The 21,311-nt window shown below is 55.5% G+C and overlaps 1 protein-coding gene across 3 annotated transcripts in view; it reads left to right on the top strand.

Annotated features, from left to right (window-relative positions):
* The window catches only part of ZNF609 (zinc finger protein 609), a 73,666-nt gene that overhangs the window by 49,616 nt on the left and 2,739 nt on the right, over nt 1-21,311 (top strand). For all 3 annotated transcript variants that reach the window (XM_074916692.1, XM_074916693.1, XM_074916694.1), the window contains exons 3-8: nt 5,856-6,081; nt 16,654-16,741; nt 17,105-19,457; nt 19,771-20,137; nt 20,300-20,475; nt 21,063-21,279. In XM_074916692.1, the coding sequence (XP_074772793.1) occupies nt 5,856-6,081; nt 16,654-16,741; nt 17,105-19,457; nt 19,771-20,137; nt 20,300-20,475; nt 21,063-21,279 (3,427 nt within the window). The remainder of the gene's footprint in view (nt 1-5,855; nt 6,082-16,653; nt 16,742-17,104; nt 19,458-19,770; nt 20,138-20,299; nt 20,476-21,062; nt 21,280-21,311) is intronic.

Raw genomic sequence — 21,311 nt, forward strand, 5'->3', positions numbered from 1 at the left:
ATGTGGGTGCTTGGTGTGGCTGGGAGAGGACGTGCAGGCAGTCTTTTGTAGGCAGAACCTTCTTGTTATGCTGTGCCATCAATGGCCTTGTGGCTGGGAGATGCTGTGAATCTCAAGCAGGTGTTTGGGGGGGGTGAGAGCAGACAGCAAGAAGCGGGGAGGGGGAGGGGGGGGGTGAGAGCAGACAGCAAGAAGCAGCGGGGATAAGCTGCCAAGGAGCATGGGGGAGAATTGGCCTCTCCTGATTTGGTTTCAGGGGGACGGTGAGAGTCCTGGGTTGCATAGCCAGTCCAGAGCATCTGGGTGTGCTCACCATCTCTCTCCCTGCAGCTTGGAGCTGGCTTTACCTGCTGGCTCCCAAGGCCAAACTGCATCATCTGAGGAGGGAAACCGGGGCTGCTGCTCCTTAACAATCCTTAGTTCCCATCCAAATTGCCTGACTCTTCTGGTGGTGGCACTGGCCACAAGGTCCCATGCTCACTTGGCCTTTTTGCAGCCCAAATTCAGGGAGTGCAGTTCTGAGCCTGCTTCACTCTGCGGCATGTGGAAGCATTAATCCTTCCTCGTTGCAGCAAACTGCTGCTTGCTAAAGAGGGCTGTTGGAAATGACAATCCTTTTTTCTTGGACCAGCTGCCCTGATATCCTGTGGGTTCAGATTTGCCAAGTAAGAAACCCAGTGTCCTCCCAGAGTGTGTTCCTATGGGCTGTAGAAATTGTTTATTTAAGCTGGCATTTTTCCAGAGAAGGGAAACTTTCTTATAAAACTTTTTTTTTTCTTCATCTTGATGTCAGCAACCTCCATCTCCAGCTAGCAAGAGGGAAGAGCAACAGGCAACAGTGTCAGGATAGGTGCCCCAAACCACATTCCCAGTTCCATCCTTGGGCCTGATTCTTGTGCCACCATTATTTCCCCGTATGTGGGGGTTTGTTGGAAGCTCTTGTTGGCTACTTTCTTGCTGGGATTCAGGCAAATCCAGTCAGCGAACAGTTAGGGTTCATTGCCACCCGTGCTAATTAGGGAGGGGGTCTTCTGGAGCCTCCTACATGCGGTCTGGGGTGGTGTGCCTCCAGTGTGTCGAGATGTTGTCACTGGGTGACGTGACTGGGAGCTCTGGGAGAGTCTGATGGGGCTTCTTGAGTAATGCTTGCAAGTAGATTCAAGATTGTATCGCAGGCGTGTTGGGCACTGGTGCCAACAAAGGGATTTGTCTTCAGGCTCTGCATACTCAGATTTGGGGGTCAGATTGGAGAAGACTTCTGCTCCTCTTTGAAATCCTTGCTGAGGTCACCAGTGGTGGGAGAGAGGCACCTCGGGTGCTGCAGTTCTGTGGTTTGGAGATGCCCACCAAAGATGCTCATCAACTGGATGGATCTGCTCCCTGGTTGTGTCTCTTCAGTGAATCGGAAGCTCACGTTCCCAGGTCCTACTCTGAAGAAGTAAAGCTGTTGAAGATGTGGTGACGAAGCAGGACAAGAATGACAACATCGAAGCTCCCAAACGTTGGGCTGAGCCATGCAGTGACTTGGGAAGTGTTGGCTGCAGCCTTGAGAAATGCTTCTGTGATGGAGCAGCTTTGGTCCATGTTTTGTCCCCTGGCACACTGCAGCTAAGAGTTTGTAACCAGTAATGAGGCCCCCCTTGGCTTTTGTTGTTTATCTGTGTTTACAGGAGTTCAGGGAGGATCCTTCTAGATGAGAAAAATGGGCCACTGCACTGCACAGCTCGTTGAGGTGGGGATACGCTGGAAGCCTAGCACCGTCTCAGATGCATCTGTCATTTCACACTGGCCACTGCAAGGTCCTTGCTGACAAATGGGGTACACCTCTGTGGGTGCTCTACACCATGTAGTTGTTCTCACCCTCTCTGCCCTCGTAGATGCACCATAAATATCTCTGCTGGTTGCTCTTCTCTGGGTTTTTGGCATCCCTGATGGCTTTTATTGCTCAAAAATGCACTTTTCTTACCTGGTTGACTTTGGTTATTGGAAGAAAACCGGAATACTTATAAATATGGTAGGTGTTCTGATTGGTTTAGGGGTTGACATGAGAATTAGTATGGTGTTTTTATTTTTGTTGTGCCCTCTTCTCTTTCTCAGCTAATTGCTGCTGTGAAGTCCCCTTAATGGTGACTGATGTTAACAAAGCCACGCTGGCAAGCACTAAGATGGCAGGAGCTGCTTTGTGTGCATCTCTCCAGGCCGGCACCCGCTGCCGTGCTTCCCTTCATGTGGGACCCCATCCCACCTTCGAGTGAGGGCTATGACAAGGAGTGGGTTTTAATTATCCCCCCCGGAGCCTTTTCCCCAGGACCAGCATCGCCTGGCGCCGTCAGCATCGCCCCGGACTCTCGGTGGATTTGCTTTTTCCCCATCGAGCAGTGCTTGTGCTGGCCGTTGCCGCCTGGGCTTGGCTCTGTTCCACTTCTGTCCTCGGCGGTGGTGAAAGCACGTTCCTCGTGATGGGAAAGCCTCCGCGAGAAACACAAAGGGCTTTCATTAGGGGAGGCAGCGGCGAGCGGATGTGGATGGCTAGCGCTGGTACAGGGAAACTTCACCCCACGTAACTCTTGCAGAGGGGTTGCTGGAGGCATAAGAAGCTCCCTCCAGCAGCGCGCATGTAGCAGCTGCATTTGCACTTGCCAACATTTAATCTTAGAGCCCACCCGGCCGGGAAGGAGAAAGAAATTTTCTTTCTGCAAAGGGGATTTAGGGCCCAGAAGTGTTAAGTGATTTGCTCGGGGGGGTGACATGGGTTGGAGCTGGAAGCCAGGAGGGTGCAGGGCTTGCTCTGGGGAGCCAGTGATCTCCGCTTGCTCAGCCTTTCTAGCTGGAGGAGATGTGAAAGCTGTTGCTCGAGGGTGTGAGTGCTGCCCAGCGGCCCCAGTGCCAGCATCTCCCTTGGCTTCTGGCCTGGTGGAGGGAGCTGGGTGCTTGCTGTTGGTGAGTGTGGCCGGCAGAGCTGCCCTGTGGTACCCAGGGCTGCCTCGGCTCCCCCAGCCCTCCTGCAGCCACCAACGGGTGAATCTCCTGACCTTGCTCGATAAAGCAGGATGAAAAGCTGTGGCACAGGCAGATAAGACACAGGCGGGGGGGGATGAATTCAGGGATTGATCTATCTGTCTCTTCCCTGGCGTGGCTTTCAGCTTTTTTCGGATGTTTGCTGGTGAGGCAGCTCTGGTCTTGCCCTCACCCTTGGAGAGCCACCCTGGGCCTTTTTATTTTGCTCCTGAGCTTTGGACAGGGGAGCCGGAGAGACGCCTTGTCTCCCCACGGTTGCTAAACGAGGGTCTGCTTATTCCAGTGCAGGGTGAAATATGAAATCCCATCAAGCCACCTCGCTTATTAGAGAGATCTCAGCGAGCTGCTTATTATGCACCATGGCATAATGCAGATTACGAATGTGACCGGGCGATAATTAGCAGAGCTGGAACTGTAATTAAACGCTCTTGTGCTGCACTGTGGTTTCTGTCACAAAGTGGAAGGAAGCTGAACGGTTTCAAAACTCACAGGTTCTTTGGCGTGCACATGCAGCTGCTGCTCCCAGGGCGGCGGGGGCAAGTGCTCCCCATCACTGCCTGGGCTTTTGCTGCTGCCCACCAAAGTCAGGCAGCCCTGCCTGGTTCCTCTCTGGCTATTTCACTGCTGGAGATTTGCTTTTGGTTTGCAAAACGTGGCGTTGAGGAGTGGTTTGTTTTCTTGAGCCCCTTCAAAGGAGCCTTATGCTTCCTTTGAGCATCTTTCTTGCCCTGGATCCGCTGAGATGCGCAGGATGAGGTTGCTGTGTTCTGGGGGAGGGTGATTTGTCTGCAGGAGTACAGCCCCTCCTCTCTGACAGGCTTGAGGGGTTTTTTAATGCCAAACCCACCGTTCTCCAATCCCATGGGATGTAGCTGGGGCACTGGCCATGGGGCAGCCTTGGAGGCGGGTGGCAGTGGAGAGCTGGGGATGAGCTCCTGGGGGAATGCTGATCCTGCTGGTGGGAGGTTGGAGGCAGTGCCTGGGGAGAGAGCTGTGGAGAACGACTTGTGCTGTCAGCAGAGGCGACCTTGTGGTTCAGCCACTGCTGCTCAAGACCTCCAGGCCATCTTTAGTGCTCAGTGGGTGGATGTGCTCTGATGAGCTGTCCAGAAAGAGAACGAATGCAGGGGGACAAGGAGAGGGCTGCAGGCACCCAGGCAGCACGTGCTTTGTGTTTTCCTGCTGGAGGAGCAGTTCCACTTGCCCTGTCAGATCCAGATCTCTTTTCCACAGGGGGTCATGTTTGTGTTCTTTGCTTGCAGCCACCCCTGTGGGAACAGGCAGAAGCTGCAGGGTGAATATGAGGTCCTTCTCTTTGCTCTTCTGCCCAGACATTTGCTTCTTGGACCTTCTTCACTTGTGGATGGTGTTTGTGTCACTGAGGATGTGGAGAGGCTTTGTGGAGTCACGACTTGATGGGGAGATGGGATGCTTCAGCCACTTGCTGTGGTTGTGGGCACTGTATTGCATGGGCAGGTGAGGTTGGACATGCAAGCTTCTGCTGGAGTTTATCTTGCACATGGGCAAGAGAGGGAGCAAATAATTTTGGCAGCTGGTCAGGACCAGAATGGTAGTTCAGGGTGGGAGTCTGTTTGGTGGCTTTCAGCAGTATTGGCCAAGGAGAGTGAGCAGTGAGGTTGGAAGTGGTCGCAGGCTGGTGTCTATATTCACTCTTGGTGACCAGCAAACTTGGCATCTCCAGAGTTATAAACATGTCTCCTCAGCAAAGTCTCAGAAGGACTTCTCTCAGAGTAGTGCTGGATGCTCTAGAGGGATCTTCTGCTTGAAACCGAAACCCAGCTCAGCACTCACTGATGATTTCATTAGTTTCCTCAGTCTGCTTCTCTTTTGAGGTTGCTCAGTATCTTATCAAGATTATAAACCTTAAAGAGAGGAGGTCTGAGCAGAGGATGAGCAGCTGGCCCCAAAACTACTGAAAATCCTTGTGAGCCAAGGTGGGGGGATGACTGACTGCAGCTGGCTTGGCTGATGAGCCCCAAAGGACAGGAAGGTCTCCACCCTACCCTTCCCTTGGCCAGCAGCAAAATCAGCCTGTCAGCTGTCCTTCTAACACTGCTGTAATCTGCTAGCGTGGCAGAGCGGCCAAGGACCTTGGCTTGTCAGCGGCAGGGTGACTTGGCCACAGTTTCACTTGGTGTGTTGGCTTTCCAAGCCTGGCTCTGGCTGTGAGATGTGGTTTCTATGCACAAGGAGAGCACAATGGCTGGTGCAGTTGGCTCAGCTATCAGCCAGATCAGGCTCTGAAGTGGATACTTGTACAGAGGGACATGATCTGAATGCCTGCGTCTTCAGGTGGTCACAGGGTAGATTTGGGAGGAGGAGGATGTTGTTTTTTATGGGTGCTGGAGGGAGACAGCTGCTTGTTTGTCCTGTCCTGCCTGTTGAGCAGAAGCCTGTAATTTATTTTTTCTTCTAATGAGCCATCAGGTCCAAAGTCATTGACTTTGTTAACATCTGAGCAATAGCCAAAAGGCATCCTCACTGGGGATGATTACACCTGCAGAAGCCGTTGGGGAAGGAACTTGGCACAAACCCTTTCAAGCAGGAGAGCAGATGTCTCCTGCGGAGAGACTTTTGGGTGTGATCTATATGACTACAAAGTGGTAGGGTTACGTGGGTATGGGCACGTCAGGGTGGGAGAGACCTGGAGATCCTTGTCCTCCGATGGGGTGTGGGACTCGAACTGCCTGCTGGCACAGGCATTGAGAAGGTGTCAGCCCTGGGATTGAGGTTCTCCAGGAATGTAGATGCCTGTTGATACTTGCTCTCTTTCCTGTATTCCCGACGGTGACCAGCGTGTTTCTCCTTCCCCACAGATGGAGTCTCCAGTCTCTACGCCTGCGGTGTTGCCGTTGCACCTCCTTGTCCCCGTCGTCAACAACGACATCTCGTCGCCTTGTGAGCAGATCATGGTACGCACCCGTTCAGTGGGAGTGAACACCTGCGACGTGGCCCTGGCCACTGAGCCCGAGTGCCTGGGCCCCTGCGAGCCTGGGACCAGCGTGAACCTGGAGGGCATCGTCTGGCAAGAAACAGAGGACGGTAAGTGTCACCAGAGAGCTTTTTGCTCTCCTACAATGTCATTTTGGAGCAATTCCTTCCTTCCTTCCCATGTCCCTGCTGTGTTGCTTGTTGGCACCTCCTGGGCTTTCCCCCCACCATGTGGGTGGTCAGGACAGAGGAGCTGTGTGGGAGCAGCCCTTAATCTGTCCAGCAAAGGGAGTAATGGGCCGAAACTTGCGTCAGTCCAGTGCACTGTAGTATCCCCTTGCTCAGACAGTGGGTGAAAATCTAAGCTGCCATTTTTCTGCCTTTCTGTAAGAGCTAACTTTTTCTGGAGGTGCCAGAGGAAAGGCCGTGCCAGCCTGCATGGGAACTCGATGGAGTTGACTTCGTTTCTGCTTGGCAACCCGCAGGTCTGTCACAAAAACGCTCAAACCCTGGGAGGCGGCAGAAATCTCCTGCTGGATTAAAAAACCCCAGCGGAGCTTTCAAAATCGACTCGGCGGGAGATCAGGCTCTCGTCTCTCTTGCCAAGCCAATCGAATCTTTTTTTTCCGCTGGAGCTCGTCTCATCTGCGCACAGCTTGGTTTGCTTTCCCAGGTCCTTTGATGGGTTTTCGTTGCTGTTGGGGCTCTGCCAAGTAATGCAGGGATGAATAGGTGGCTCAGTGGACCATGGCGAGTGCTGGAACCTGGCCTTCCCGCCAGCCTTGTTGGGATGCTGGAGGTTTCTGCTTCGGGAGGCTTGGGGTGAGCTCCTAATATTTGTGTCTGGCTTCAGCTGGGGTCTGGAAACAGAAACAGAGCCCAGAAGCACAAAGATGAGAAGGAGCAGTGGTGGTGGAGGCCAGTTCATGGTTCATCTCTGCTGATTACCCAGGAGCTCCTCTTGGACCATCCACTCCTGCTCTTCCAACGTCGTTGTGTGCAGAGAATGCAGCTGTTTGCCTTTATCCCTGGGCCACTCTTCACTGCGACTCTCATCGTTATCTCTGATAGGAGCTTGGGCTGAGACCTGCATTCTCATGAGCTGCTACCAGGAGGGTTCCCTTCTTGCCCCATGCTTTGGGAAGTTGGGAATAGGTCAGGTTTGCCTTTCCTCTCCCTACTGGGAGACTGGTCTTGAAACTGTGGTTACTGAGTGCTGCGATGGCCCTGATGTGGAGGTGGTGAGCACTGAAATTGTTCCCATTGGGAAAAGCGTTGTGAGCTGAGCTATTTGGGAAGAGAGAAGTGTGTGGTCTGTGCTGGAGGAGACTGGGAAGTGCTAGCCTGGGATGGAGACCTCCGCACGCCTCTGCCCTCTGCTTCGCTGTCTGTTCTGTATGGAAAAACTTACCTGGATTGAGGCAGCCAGAACATCTTTTCTAGGGACACTGAGCAGCATGTGCACGTACAGGAGGAAAAGCATTTTTTTCTGCTGCTCCAAGGCAGGAGGACGTCACACGTTGTAAAATTGGGCTTGAGTATCCTCTTCTTCGAGCTAGGCTTGCAGGTGGGGACAAGGAAACACAAAGCAGGAGTGTTAGGAGCCCTGCTCTTCACACCCCAGACCTGGGGGATCTTCAGGGGGAAATTGCTCAGAGGAAACCTGTGGAAGGTCTTCTGCTGAGCTGCCAGCACACTGGCACTGCTTGTTTGGTGTCTGCAGAGAGCCTGATGGCTTCACAAGGTGCAATACCTTCAGCTAGGGAAACTGAGGCACAGCCAGGCTGAGCGCTGGAACATGCAGCAGTGCAGAGGAACATCAGCATCCCTCACTTTTTGGGCTGCATGCTAAGGCCCCCACCACCTCCCTCCCTATCCCTACCAGTGTGCTGTTTTGGTGTGATGTCCCTCATCCCAAAAACCCCAGGGCTGCAGAGTTTGCTGAAAATCCCAGGACTGCTGGAGACCCCTGTGGGCAGCAGCAAAGCTGATGAGAGCTTGGACCTTTCAGGGTGAAAGCGAGGAGACAAGGCTCACAGTGGGCAGAGGAGCCCATGTCGCTGCACCAGGAGGAATGAACAGAGCATCCCAGAGGCAGAGAGCGCAAAAACATCTTCCCCTTGCCCAATTCTTGATTGAGGCAGTGATGTGGGAAGAGTTCCTGGTTTCCCCTCCCTTTTCTCCTGCTCCTCACCCCACCGTGAAGCGGCCCATCTGCCTGTCTGTCTGCATTACCCCTCACTTCCACAGCCACCGTTTCGAAGCCTGCCTCGGAGGCGCCCTACCATTTCCCACAGCCTGGCTATTTTTAGTCTGCAGTAATTCGATGAACTTGCGCAAAGATCCTTCTCCACTGGCTGCTGCTTGCTTGCCACTGTCAGGAGCAATGACTTTTACGGCCAGCCCAGCAGAAGACAAGCCCTGCTGTTACCTTTGGTCGCTTCTGGTCTGCTGCATGCGCTGGTTGCTGTTGTAGTGGCATCTCTCGTCCTCGAGTGGAAGGTCAGGGTGAAACCATCTCTATTTCCTGCCTGGCATCTCTCTCCTGCCTTCCTGTTGTTAATGGCGAGGGTCAAGGGCAATGCTGGAGGAGATGCTGGACCTGACTGTCCAAAGCTGGAGCTTGTGAAATGTATCCCCTTGCCCAAAGGATATGGTGCAGAAGGCTCCACCAAGGGCATGTCTGCAAAGCTGAATGAGGTGCTTTCAGACTGTGTGCCTGGAGGCTATCCCCAGGATTTCCAGAAGGATCTCAGCACCCTCACCCAGAGGGATACATCTCTTCCCCTGCTCTTTGTGATGCTGCAGCCTCTCGGGACCAGTCGGAGATACCCCAGAGCTTGCATCAAGCATTCTCTCCAATGGTGGAGAGGAGCTTGCTGGCTCAACTGCAGCAGCTGCTTTCTGAAACCCAAGGATGATATCCCCGAATCCCTGGGAGCAGTTGGCATGGGGAGGTGCAGAATTATGGTTGCTCCCACTTATGTCCCAATTCTCTGAGTGGGATGCTGTGGGCACTTCAGGGTGTCTGTGAGCCCCCTGCCACCAGCCAGCATCATGAGTGGTTCCCACCGAGCCTCTCAGGAGACAGGCATCTCTTCTCGACATCGTGATACCTCCTTGAAAATTGGATTTGTGTTGTATGTGCCCCTTAGACTCCCATAGTAATAGCTCCGATGTGGACCTTTTTGCAAGCTGCTCTTCTGTCAACTGCATAGTAATGGCCTGTGCCCCCGAGCTGAGGGGGTCTGTGTTGCTCTGCACATGCCAGCAAAAGTGTATTTGGGCTCAGGCAGTTGCTATTTACTATCTTGTTCACCCTGAAGAAGCCCATGGCTTGTTGGAGATGCCTGCCTGCCTGCCTTGAATGCCTCTGAAAGGGGTTGAGTAGAGGAAGGCAACATGGTTCTCTGACCAGAGCTCCCTTTTTTGTAGAAAATGGCTTTTGGGTTGGCTGTGGGGCTGCAAAATCAGGGAGAAAGGCTCCTAACGTCAAAGTCCAGCAATGCTGGAGTGACCTCGGAAGGACAATTTGGAGCTGACCCATCTGAGATGGGAGCATGAAGCATCAAAGAGCCCCATAATGTCTCTCCTGCCTTGAACACCAGCTTTGTCCTCTCCCCACACTAGAAAACCTGCTGCAAGACCGTGGTCACCGCCAAAGGCATCCTGGTGGGCTCCCACCACCAAACATCTGGCTCTGGGCTTTTGCTCCATCTGCTCTGCTGCTGCTCCAAGCTGGTGTTGGGCCGAGGTCTGGTCTTGCTGGTGGTGGGCACTGGTTGTACACGCTTTCCTGCAGCCGTGTTGGTGACACCGTCCCTTTGATCAGCCCATCTTATGCAGGGATGTGTTTTATTGGAACGCCTTTGGTGGGGAGCAGCTGTCTTGGCAGTTTCCATAATTCTGTTAGGTGTGATTTTGATGTGCAAGAACTATTAACTGATCTAATTACACCGGAAAGCATCGCTCTTGTTTGCTGCCTCGTTATCTGGTGGGTATCCTTCACCCCCCTCGGTAGAGCTGGTATCACCTGGCTTGGAGCACATCACCTCCTCACCTCTGCTTGCAGCCAGCAGACTGGGTCCCAGCGCCACACCAGTGCCAGTCACAGCCAAAACAAGCTGGCATCTGATGCGCAAAACCTCTGAGCAATGAGGATCGTGAATGTGGCAGCAAACTCCCCGTGTCCCTTTCTCCAGCTCTGTGCTGGGACAGTGGTGTCAGGTTGCCCATGGCCAAGCTTTGCACACTCTGGGTGCTTGGATTGGAGTTTTGTAAACATCTCTTGGGGGTGTGATGGAGTGCGAGTGTCCTCAGGGTCTGCCGATGCCAGCGTGGATGTGGCCTTGCTTGGAGCAGGAGAGAGAGGCAATAAATTGGGAGAGGATAGGGAAGGATTGGAAGGTGAGGACAAAGACTGGAAGGTTTTACTGTAACAGCGAGGAAGCCTGACCCCAAATTTGATGGTTTTGCATGTTGAACATGCTGCCTTGCCATTACCCACAGCCTTCAGTTGCGCCTCTAGTTGGTTTTTGCCTCTGGGGATGTTTTAAAAGGGGGATGTGCCAAGATTGCACTGCACATGGGTGGGCTTTGGGCCTTCAAGTAGGGCTACGCCACCCGTATATATACACTCCAGTCAGCTGTGTGTACTTGAACCCAGAAACAGGAGGTGAATTTTTAAGGCTGATGCAGCAAGGGTGAGGAGCGGGAATATGGATTTCTCATTTGTTTTAATGGCGTTTCCCAAAGTAATGAACGGTTGTAAATCCCCTCCAAGGCTGCTGAACTGATGTTCAGGCTCAACGCACTCCTCCGAAACCTCCTAAGGCTGTGAACAATGTGGCTGTGACCACTCTCTTCTTCAGCAGCCTGGCAGCTTGCTCTGGGTGGGACCATCATCTGGCTGACAGGGCATCTCATCTCTGGTTGCTGGTGTTTTGGGCTGCTGATGTTTGCTGCCTCCCCATCCATTGGGGATGGGGAGGCTGCAAACCCCCCGAGCACAACGGCTGCTTGTGTGTTGCTGTTGAGAAGCAAAGTTTTATTGTGCTTCATTCCCTGGTGCTGCCCCAGTGCCACTACTTCATGTCTAATGTCTGCTGGCTTAGTGCAGGGACCTGGAGGAGAGCTAATGCCCTACTTATCTCTCTGAAAGCATCCATCAGCTTTGTACAGAGTATTTTATCAGTAGGTAAGCAATATTCTGCTCCAAACAGGACTACTGCTCACGTCCATCTCCCTAAGGCATGTTTGTAGCTGCCCCAGGTAATACCAGCTGGGGCTCTGCTTTAGCTGCTGAGCACTGGATTAAAGGACTTGTTTACAAGGAGGCTCTCAAGCTGCAAGCTGCTCTGCCACGCTTTCCTAGGAGCTAAATTGGTTTTGATTCCTCTGCCTCCCTTCTCCAGGGAACATGAGGATGGTCTGGGCTGTTTGTAGGGGGCTTGGTGCTGGAACTGTGCCCTGCCCACCCTGCCAAGCCTTGAGAGGCACCAAGGTCCCTAAAATCCTGGAGATGTCTTCAGGCCATGGAGAGGGAGCTGTGGCCCCCAGTCCCACGCAGGTGCTGGCCAGTGTGGGTTGCAGTGGGACGGACCGTCCTGTTGCAGGATGATGTCAGGACCTTGCTCAGAGTCAAATCATCACTGTTACCAAAGGTGAACACTTGCTGCGGGGTTTGAGCAGGAGTGTGGTGGTGGGTTTTTGTGTGTTCAGCAGGTCTTGCTGAACTAAATGCCCATCCTGTGGGATCAGCAACAAGTGGTGTGACTTCCCACAGATACTTCGGTCGCTGAGACCCACAGACACACCCTTGCTGACTCCTTGTCCTGTGTTGTGACCCAAGCTGAAGGTTTTCCTGCTGCTTTTTCCGTGCTCCAGCATCTGAGGCCTCTCTCGTAGCCCTCCTGTCCCTTGGCCAGGGACAGTCATCCATCCCTGCCTGGTTTAAGGGAATGACCCTATCTCCCTCTGACCCTGCTGGGTTTGCATGGCAAGGTTTTGGTAGAGGGGGCTTCTCTGTGAGAAGACAGCAGAAGCTGCCCCTATGTCCAACAGAGCTGCTCCCAGATGAACCCACTGCTAGCCAAGGCTGAGCCCAGTGGCAACGGTGGTAGTGCCTCTGTGATAACACATTTAGGAAAGAGGGGAAAAACCTGTGCAACTGCAGCTGAACAGAGGAGTGAGAATACGTGAGAGAAACAACTCCGCAGACACCAAGGTCAGTGAAGAAGGAGGGGGAGGATGTACTCCAGGCTTGGGAACAGAGGTTCCCCTGCAGCCCGCGTTGAAGACCATGGTGAGGCAGCTGTGGCCCTGCAGCCCAGGGAGGTCCATGGGAGGGCAGATCTGCACCTGCAGCCCAGAGAGGACCCCACGCCGGAGCAGGGGGATGTGCCCTGAGGAGAGCCCACGCTGGAGCAGGCTCCTGGCAGGACCCGTGACCCCATGGAGAGAGGAGCCCACGCTGGAGCAGGTTTTCTGGCAGGTCCTGTGACCCCCTGGGGGACCCACGCTGGAGCAGCCTGTGCCTGAAGGATGCACCCCGTGGAGAGGACCCACACGGGAGCAGTTCATGAGGAAGTGCAGCCCAGGGGCAGGACCCACGATGGAGCTGTTAATGGAGGATGGTCTCCTGGGGGTGGGAGTCCACACTGGAGCGGGGGAAGAGTGTGAGGAGGAAGAAGCAGTAGAGACAATGTGTGATGAACTGACCACAACCCCCATCCCCCTGCACTGCTGAGGGACAGAGATGGAGAAATCAGGAGTGAAGTTGAGCCTGGGAAGAAGCAGTGTGGGTGTGGTGTGAGGGGAGGGTGTTTATAGCTTTCTTTTTATTTCTCATTATCCTACTCTGATTTTATTGGCAAAAAATTAAATGAATTTTCCCCAAGTCGAGTTGATTTTGCCTGTGATGGTGGTTACTGAGTGTTCTCTCCTTGCTGGGTGAGGTGGTCCTTGTGCTGGCCCTTCCCTGCCCTGTGGTGTCCTCTGCTCTCCTGGCAGCAGCAGCCAGAGCTGTTGCACAACAGCCATGCAACAGCTTTGGGTGTTGTGTTCTAAAGGCCAGGCTTCCTCCAGCATGAGCAGGGCTTATGGCAAAGGTGGAGCATCCCAAAAGCAATGCAGCTGAAGGGGAAATGATTTGGAGAAGGGGCATCTTGAAGGTGGTGTAGCTGGAGGAGCAATTCATGAGCAAATTTGGGACCTCCCAGAAGGTGATGCAGCTGGAGGAGGAATTAATGGAAAAAGGGGCATCCCAAAGCCAAGAGCATCCCAAATGTACTGCAGCTGGAGGAGGAATTCATGGAAGAAGGACCCTGAAGGCCTCCAGGTACTGGAGGTGTGATGGTGCCCTAGAGCAGGACCAGTACAAACTGGATGGGGTGTGGGGTTACGCCAACCTTGAATCTGAGATGATTTATAGGCCTGCAGGCAAACTACCTCTTCTTGGGGTGGGAAATGCCCTGGGCTGTTGTCCCATTGCCTTGCAGAGGTCCCCTGCACCACAAAGTTAGTGGAAAGCTAGCAGAGCTCTCTGCAGTTGGAGAGGACAGCTGCTAAAGAACATCTCCTTGCTCTCCACAGGTGGGGCTGCTCCTCCAAGCACTCTAGCAGTCACAACAGTGCTTGAGGACCTGGCTTTGCTGGAGGCAGCTCGGTAACATCATGGCTGGGTGATGTTGAGCCCTGCAATGAAGTGGTCATGCATGAGAGTGAGGGCATCCCTGCTCACCATGGTGGCTGGCATGCTGGTTTCTCGGCAGGGTTTGGAGATGTTCTTGGTTGGACTTGGGGGCTTCATGCCTTTAGGGACCTGGGGTGTGTTACTCCCCAGTGTGATGGCTTCTGGTGCCTACAGCCCTGGTCTGCAAGCAGACATGGAATTGCTGTGCCCCATCAGGGACTATCCATCAGAAGGGCTTTGTCTGGTCTAATTTAGGGCTGCATTGGGATGGAAGACTCCATGCAGTGTTGTCCTTGTCCATCCCACATCCCCACCAGCTGGGTGCACCCACTGAGCCTCAGCTCTGCTGCTACAGAGCACCCATGCTGGGCCCCTACGAGAACCAGGTGATTTATTTTGGCATCGCCCTCCTCCTTTCATCTCTTTAACCATTTTTACAGGATTATCTTGTACGTTGCCTTCCTAGATGGCAATCTGGCACTGTCAACCACCGTTAATTTTTCCTGCTGGGGTATGACCGTGGTGGCAGGAACACTCGGCGGTTGGGATGCTGAGTGGTTTGCACCCAGATTCGGGTGGTATTGATTGCTTAAGAGCTTCAAAGGTGAAAAATGAAACCAGGTGGGACTGGAGTTACCCAAGTGGGATTCCTTCTGCAAGAGCATCACTGCCAGCATTTTGTGCATGAGCATCTCCTGCCTTGCGGACATGAGGGCATTGCCTCCTCGCTGCCTGCCCTTGCCCTGCCCATGCCTGCTTGTCATCCTGCCGTGGGAGGGGGACATGGCGGGTGAAAAAAGCTGCTTAGGATCTATCCCCGGGGTTTAAATTGTCCTGGGTTATTGTTGGAGGATTAGGAGGGGATTTGGTATGATTGGTTGCAGTGGGTTAAATATAGGCTGGTGTGTGTTGGAGGGTTGACGCTCCCAACAGGGAAGGGAGGGATGGCTGTGTGCTGGCTCGCTTCTCCCTTTCGTCTTTCATCTCTACTGTGATCATGGTGGTGGGGAGAAAAAAAATGCCAGCATGTCCTTTCTAATATCACACACTGGCCCTGGGAGGCACAAGAGACTCTGGTGGCTTGTCGTGCAATTAACTTCCAGTGGCGCACACGGTCTTTGCCAGCTTCAAAGAGGGATTGAACCGGCGCTGGCTGCGTGACAGGGAGGGCAGAGGGAGCTGCTCCTTCGAGCCCTGCGGCTGCGAGGGACAGGGTCTGGGTTAGGGCTGCTCGTCCCTCAGCAGCTGCTTGGTCCTTCTGCAGCTCCTGAAAGCATCCTGCAGCAGCTCTGCCGAGGTGTCCTGGGGATGGTGGGTTTGGGTTGGGGCGCAGGATGCAGCCAGTAGCTTCCCTGTGTTTTAAGGGAGGTGGGACAGGCTCCTGCCTGCCTGAAAAAGCTGCATTAGGAGGAATGGAGGAAGAAGACCCCCCTCCATGTGCCCTCCTTGGGATGCCTGGGATCAGCATCCCCCTTTTTCCCACCGATCTCTCCGTGTGGGGCCATGGGCTCCCAGCAGTTGGTTTCACTGCTTGTTTCTACCTTGCATCATCTCCAGCATCGTGTCCTGGCCATGTCCGTGTCCAGGCAGGTCCCCAGCACCTTTCTCTGAAGGCAGGACTCAGCCTCTCCTGCTCACCAGGGTGAGGTAGCTGTAGCTCTTAGCCATGTGCCAGCACTGCATCTTCCCAAAGCTTGCTCCCACCAGAGCACCCAACATTTTCCAGGAGAAGGAGGAAGAGAAGACCTGCATTTAATTTCTCTTTCTGAAGGAGGCCCATGTGTTGGATCTCTGCTCTGTATATTATCCCCTCGAGGCCTGCAGCTGGCTGCTGGCACAGCACAACAGGGCATACGGGCTGAGATTTATAAACATGCTTCAGGCACAGCTGCTCTGGGCTCCCTCAGCTCCATCCATCTCCTGGGCTCTGTGGCTGTATATCTCGCTGCGCTCATCAACCCTTGCAAACGAGTTTCCTATCTCCTGAGTTTTACCTTGCTCAGATAAATGTGCTCAGCACAACGGACTCTGCTCCCAGTCACATTAGTTCTGCAGTAACCAGGGTGGTCCATGGTGGGGAGGAAATACCCACAAAGCTGAGTGATGCTGCAAAAGATCCCTCCACCTCTAAGAAGAGATGCTGAAGGTCCTTGGCGTGGGTGTGAGCCAAGCTGCTTCTCTTCTTGAATGGGTGTGAAAAAGCTGAAACCACCAGGTTTTCCAAATGTCCAGCGTCTTTGCTCCCTGATGGGAGGAGGTGCGGCCCCATGCGTGGTTCTCCAGGCAGAGATATAGGGCTGAGGGGTGTCCCGGGGGATGCGGCAGCAAAGCAAAGAGGGGGGATGAGGATTATTCCCCCAAGGTTGGGTTTTCCTGCTAGGGGTGGTCGCCTGCGCGGGGATGCTGGGCTCAGCTTGCCATCTAGTGGCAGTAAGAGTCTTTTCTGGAAGGCCACGGGATTCATGGCCATGCATGGGGGGGTCAGAGCCCTGCTGGGGGGTCTGCAGCTCCCTGTTGAGGTCCACAGCCTTGCTGGGGGCTGTCTGTGTTTTCATTGGGGTTTCCCAGCCCTTGTTCCCCAGAGATCACCTTTCCTACCCTACCCTAGCACACGTGGAACCAGCGTGGATCTTCAGGCCTCCCCAAATCCTGCAGCCCTTTGGGGGTTGCTGGTTTTATCATCCCTATGAAAATAGGGAAGAGCGCTGAGCAGCTCAAGGAGGAGAGGTTGGGTGGACACCAGCCAGAGCCATGCTAAGATGAGCTGGGAGTCTCCAGCTCCCATCTTGGTGCCACTCCAGCCCAGAGCCTGGGGTCTTACCTCTCCCAAGAGCCTGAGACTCCTTGTCTTCCCTCCTCCAGCCGTAGAGCTGAGCTCTTCCTCCTGCCTATCTCGAGGGGCAGATCCCCTTTGCCCTGATGCCCAGGGCAGGGTGAGGCACTGTGGGGTCATGCCTGGCACTGTCTGAGACTCTCCCCTCACCCTACAGGTATGCTGGTGGTCAACGTCACCTGGAGGAACAAGACGTATGTGGGGACGCTGCTCGACTGCACGCAGCACGACTGGGCTCCTCCCCGGTAAGCGGGCGGTGGGGCCAGCACCGCTGTCTCAGCCCCTTCGCCTGGGCACAGGGGGCAAACCCAGCCACGTACAGCTTCTGTGGCACCCAGCACGCTCTGCCCCGCGCCCGGGGGGCTGCCCGGCACGGGTTGGCATATCCTCCTTGCCCAACCAAGGCTCGTTGCCCCCGTGGTCACAGGCTCCCATGTCGGTTGAGCGTTTGCTAACAGACCTCTCTGCTCCCTCATTATGGGTCGGTTGGAGGGATGAGCCTGCAGGATTGATAGTGAGGGGAAGCAGGGGGTCCCCACTGCGCAGGGGGGGTGTCATAGTCCGGCACAGCCACCTCTGTTAAAACTTCCTTGTCCTCCTCCTGGCAGGTTCTGCGACTCTCCCACCAGTGATCTGGAGATGCGCAACGGCCGGGGCAGGGGCAAACGCATGCGCCCCAACAGCAACACGCCTGTCAGTGAGGCGGCTGCCGCCTCCGACAGCAAAGGGACCAGCAACAGCAGCAAGACCCGGGCAGGAGCCAACAGCAAAGGGCGCCGGGGAAGCCAGAACTCCTCGGACCACCGCACGCCGCCTGGCGGCACGGCAGAGGACGTGAAGGCCAGTCCTTCCTCCGTCACCAAGAGGAAGAGCAAACCTCTCTCTGACATGGAGCTGAACTCCAGCTCGGAGGACTCCAAGGGCAGCAAACGCATCCGCACAAACTCGATGGGCTCGGCAGCCGTGCCGCCCGCCGCCGTCAAGGTGGAGCCGGCTGTTCTCGACCGAAACTGCCCTTCCCCTATTCTCATCGACTGTCCCCACCCCAACTGTAACAAGAAGTACAAGCACATCAATGGGCTGAAGTACCACCAGGCCCACGCGCACACAGATGATGACAGCAAGCTGGAGGCAGATGTGGACAGCGAGTATGGCGAGGAGCCCTCCCTGCACACAGACATCGGGAACTGCAACGGTGCCGCCGTCTCTCAGAAGGGCTCGCTCTCGCCGGCTCGCTCGGCCACCCCCAAGGTGCGCTTGATGGAGCCCCACAGTCCCTCCCCGTCCAGCAAGTTCAGCGCCAAGGTCCCCTGCAAGAAGAAGCTGGGTGGGGAAGGAGACACTGACCCAGGTGCCCTGTCCAATGATGGCTCTGAGGATGGTCCCTCGGTGGCCGATGAGACGAGTAATGACGGCTTTGACTCTCTGGAGAAGCGATGTGTTGATAAGGACAAGTTAAAGAAGGCATCTGGTGCTAAGCCAGAGAAGATCCCTTCCAAAAGCTTGAAGTCCGCCAGACCCATAGCGCCAGCCATCCCCCCCCAGCCGATCTACACCTTCCAGACAGCCACCCTCACCACAGCCGGCCCTGGTTCCTCCACGGGCCTTGCCACCACCGTGGTCCAGACCATGTCCAACAGCCCTCAGCTCAAACCCATCCAGCCTAAGCCTACAGTGATGGGAGAGCCCTTTGCAGTCAACCCTGCCCTCACCCCTTCCAAGGAGAAGAAGAAAAAGGACAAGAAAAAGAAGGAGCCCAAGGAGGTAGAAAACCCTTTGACTCCTGGCAAAGCCTGCAGAGCGGAGGAAGGCAAGAGCCCTTTCCGGGGGGAATCCAGCGACCTGGGGATGAAAGGTGAGGGACTGCTGAACGGCTCATCTGACCCCCACCAGAGCCGGCTCGCCAGCATCAAGGCCGAGGCAGATAAGATCTACAGCTTCACTGACAACGCCCCAAGCCCCTCCATTGGTGGTGCCAGCAGGCTGGAGAACACCAACCCAGCCCAACCCATGACCCCGTTGCATGTCGTCACCCAGAATGGGGCAGAGGCGAGCTCAGTGAAGACCAACAGCCCGGCCTACTCGGACATCTCTGATGCCGGGGAGGATGGGGAGGGCAAGCTGGAGAGCGTGAAGGCGAAGGATCCGGAGCAGCTGGTCAAGGAAGGCGCCAAAAAAGCTCTTTTCCCCCCTCAACCACAGAGCAAAGAGTCTCCCTACTACCAAGGCTTTGAAACCTACTATTCCCCTGGCTACCCCCAGGCAAGCCCAGGGCCCTTGAATGCCGGCAGCCAGGCCACAGCTGAGACACAGGCCTTGAAGCTGAAGAAGGACGAGGAGCAGGAGAACCCAGAGGTGAAGGTGAAGAGTGAAGGCTGCGAAGAGAAGAAGGCAGAGCTCGGCGGCTCCAGCCAGCAGCCCTCGGTCATCCAGCAGCGTCCCAATATGTACATGCAGTCCCTCTACTACAACCAGTATGCCTACGTGCCCCCCTATGGCTACAATGAGCAGGGCTACCACGCTCACCTGCTGAGCACCAACCCTGCCTACCGCCAGCAGTACGAGGAGCAGCAGAAGCAGCGGCAGAGCCTGGAGCAGCAGCAGCAGCGAGGGCTGGAGAAGAAGGCAGAGCTGGGCTTGAAGGAGAGGGAGGCAGCGCTCAAAGAGGAGTGGAAGCAAAAGCCACCCATGCCCCCAACGCTAACCAAAGCCCCGAGCCTCACGGACCTTGTCAAGTCGGGGCTGAGCAAGGCCAAGGAGCAGGGAGGTCCCGACATAGCCAAATCTGTCATCATCCCCAAGCTGGAGGACTCGTCCAAGCTGTCTGGCAGCCAGGTCGCTGAGGGGCTCAAGGTGAAGCTGAGCGAGGCCAGCCACCTTGGGAAGGAGACCACCGAGACAAAGGCTGGCTCTGAGTGTGGCCGGCAAGCGGATGTGGACCCTGTGCTCTGGTACAGACAGGTAATGACAGCTCAGCCCTGTTCCCCGGCACGGCAGAGGACTTCCTCCTAGAGGAAGACCCTCACAGTGGCTTTGCTGGAGGCGTTTGCTGGGGAACATCTCAGGGAACATGCATTGTCCTCTGCTTGTGATGGGACTCCGTGAGATTCCCTTGGGGCCAGCAAAAGGATGGGGCTGGGAGACCACGGATGGGCCAAGGAGAGCCCAGGGAAGGGGAGTGGGTGTTCACTGGTCTCCTCCAAATCCAGCCTGGGTTTGGGACAGGTGGGGCTGGGGGGAGGCAGCTGCTCTGATGGTTGTCTGGTTCTTGCAGGAAGCTGAGCCCCGGATGTGGACCTACGTGTACCCGGCAAAGTACTCGGACATCAAGACAGAGGATGAGCGGTGGAAAGAGGAGAGGGACCGAAAGTTGAAGGAAGAAAGAAATCGAAGCAAAGAAGCCACATCCAAGGACGACGGGAAGGAGAGCACCAGCTCTGAGTGCAAACTGACCCCCACTGAGGAGGCTCGCATGGTGGGGAAGGACCCCAGACCCAGTGTCCACGTCCCTGTGTCTTCACCCCTCACACAGCATCAGTCCTACATCCCCTACATGCATGGCTACTCCTACAGCCAGTCGTACGACCCCAACCACCCCAGCTACCGGGCCATGCCCACCGTCATGATGCAGAATTACCCAGGTAGGGAGCCGGGGTCTCCTTGGGGACGTCCTTCCCCGGGTTGTCCCTGCTCCCGGAGCCAGGGACGGCTGTGGGACATCCTCTCGCATGTGGTGGCCCTATGGGCCCCCACTGTGCTGCCTGAAGACTCCTCTTGCACTGACTTCTTTTTCTGTCCCCCAGGATCATACCTACCCTCCAGCTATTCCTTCTCCCCGTACGGGAGCAAGGCATCCGGGAGCGACGACAGCGACAAGTCCCGAGCCAGCCCCAGCGTGAGTTGTAAATCCAGCTCAGAGTCCAAGGCCCTGGACATCCTGCAGCAGCATGCCAGCCACTACAAGAGCAAATCACCCACGGTGAGGGTCAGGCAGGTGCTGGCTTTGCCCAGCTCCGTGCATGAGCTTTGGGATGGTCCCTGGATCCTATAACCAGCCTGGAGCAACTCTGCCTGCCATGGGTTTTTGCCATTCCTGCTGCTGTAGGAGACCCGGGGCCATGGAGTAACCCCACAACACAACCCCTTTGGGATGGACAAGCCGAACCTGTGGGCAGGCTGGCCCAGAGAAGCACTGGGATTCCTCCAGGCCCTGCAGCAACTGGGGGATGCTTGTTATCAGCTCTGGAGCTGGTGGGTGGGCAGCAGGGACTGTCCACATCCCACAGCAGTGTGTAGGGTCACGAGCTCCTCCTGGGCCCAGCTGGGAGGTGGAGCTTTGGCACAGCGAGGAAAGAGCTGCCCTCAAACAGGACCTGCATCCTCCCCACTGCTTTTGGGCCGGTCACCAGCCAGCCCGTCATTGTCATGGGGAGCCTTTGGACAAAGGCGAGGGGGAATATCATCCTGATGGGGCAGCCTCTAGCGCCCGGCACGGGTCTGATGCTGCCCTGCACCCCCGGGTAGCTAGTAGCGTCCCTCAGCATGTGTCTGATTTCTCCTCCCCAGATAAGCGAGAAGACGTCTCAGGAGCGGGACCGCAGTGGCTGCGGGGTGGTGGGAGGCGGTGGGAGCTGCAGCAGCGTTGGGGGAGCTGGCGGTGGGGAGAGGAGCGCAGAGCGGCCCCGCACCTCCCCGTCTCAGCGCCTGCTCTCGACACACCACCACCACCACCACCTCGGGTACTCGCTGCTGCCGGCGCAGTACAACCTGCCCTATGCAACAGGTGAGAGCCCAGCCGGGGCCCGGGCAGGGCTC

This window comes from Athene noctua, chromosome 13 (assembly GCF_965140245.1).
Source record: "Athene noctua chromosome 13, bAthNoc1.hap1.1, whole genome shotgun sequence".
Taxonomy (NCBI): domain Eukaryota; kingdom Metazoa; phylum Chordata; class Aves; order Strigiformes; family Strigidae; genus Athene; species Athene noctua.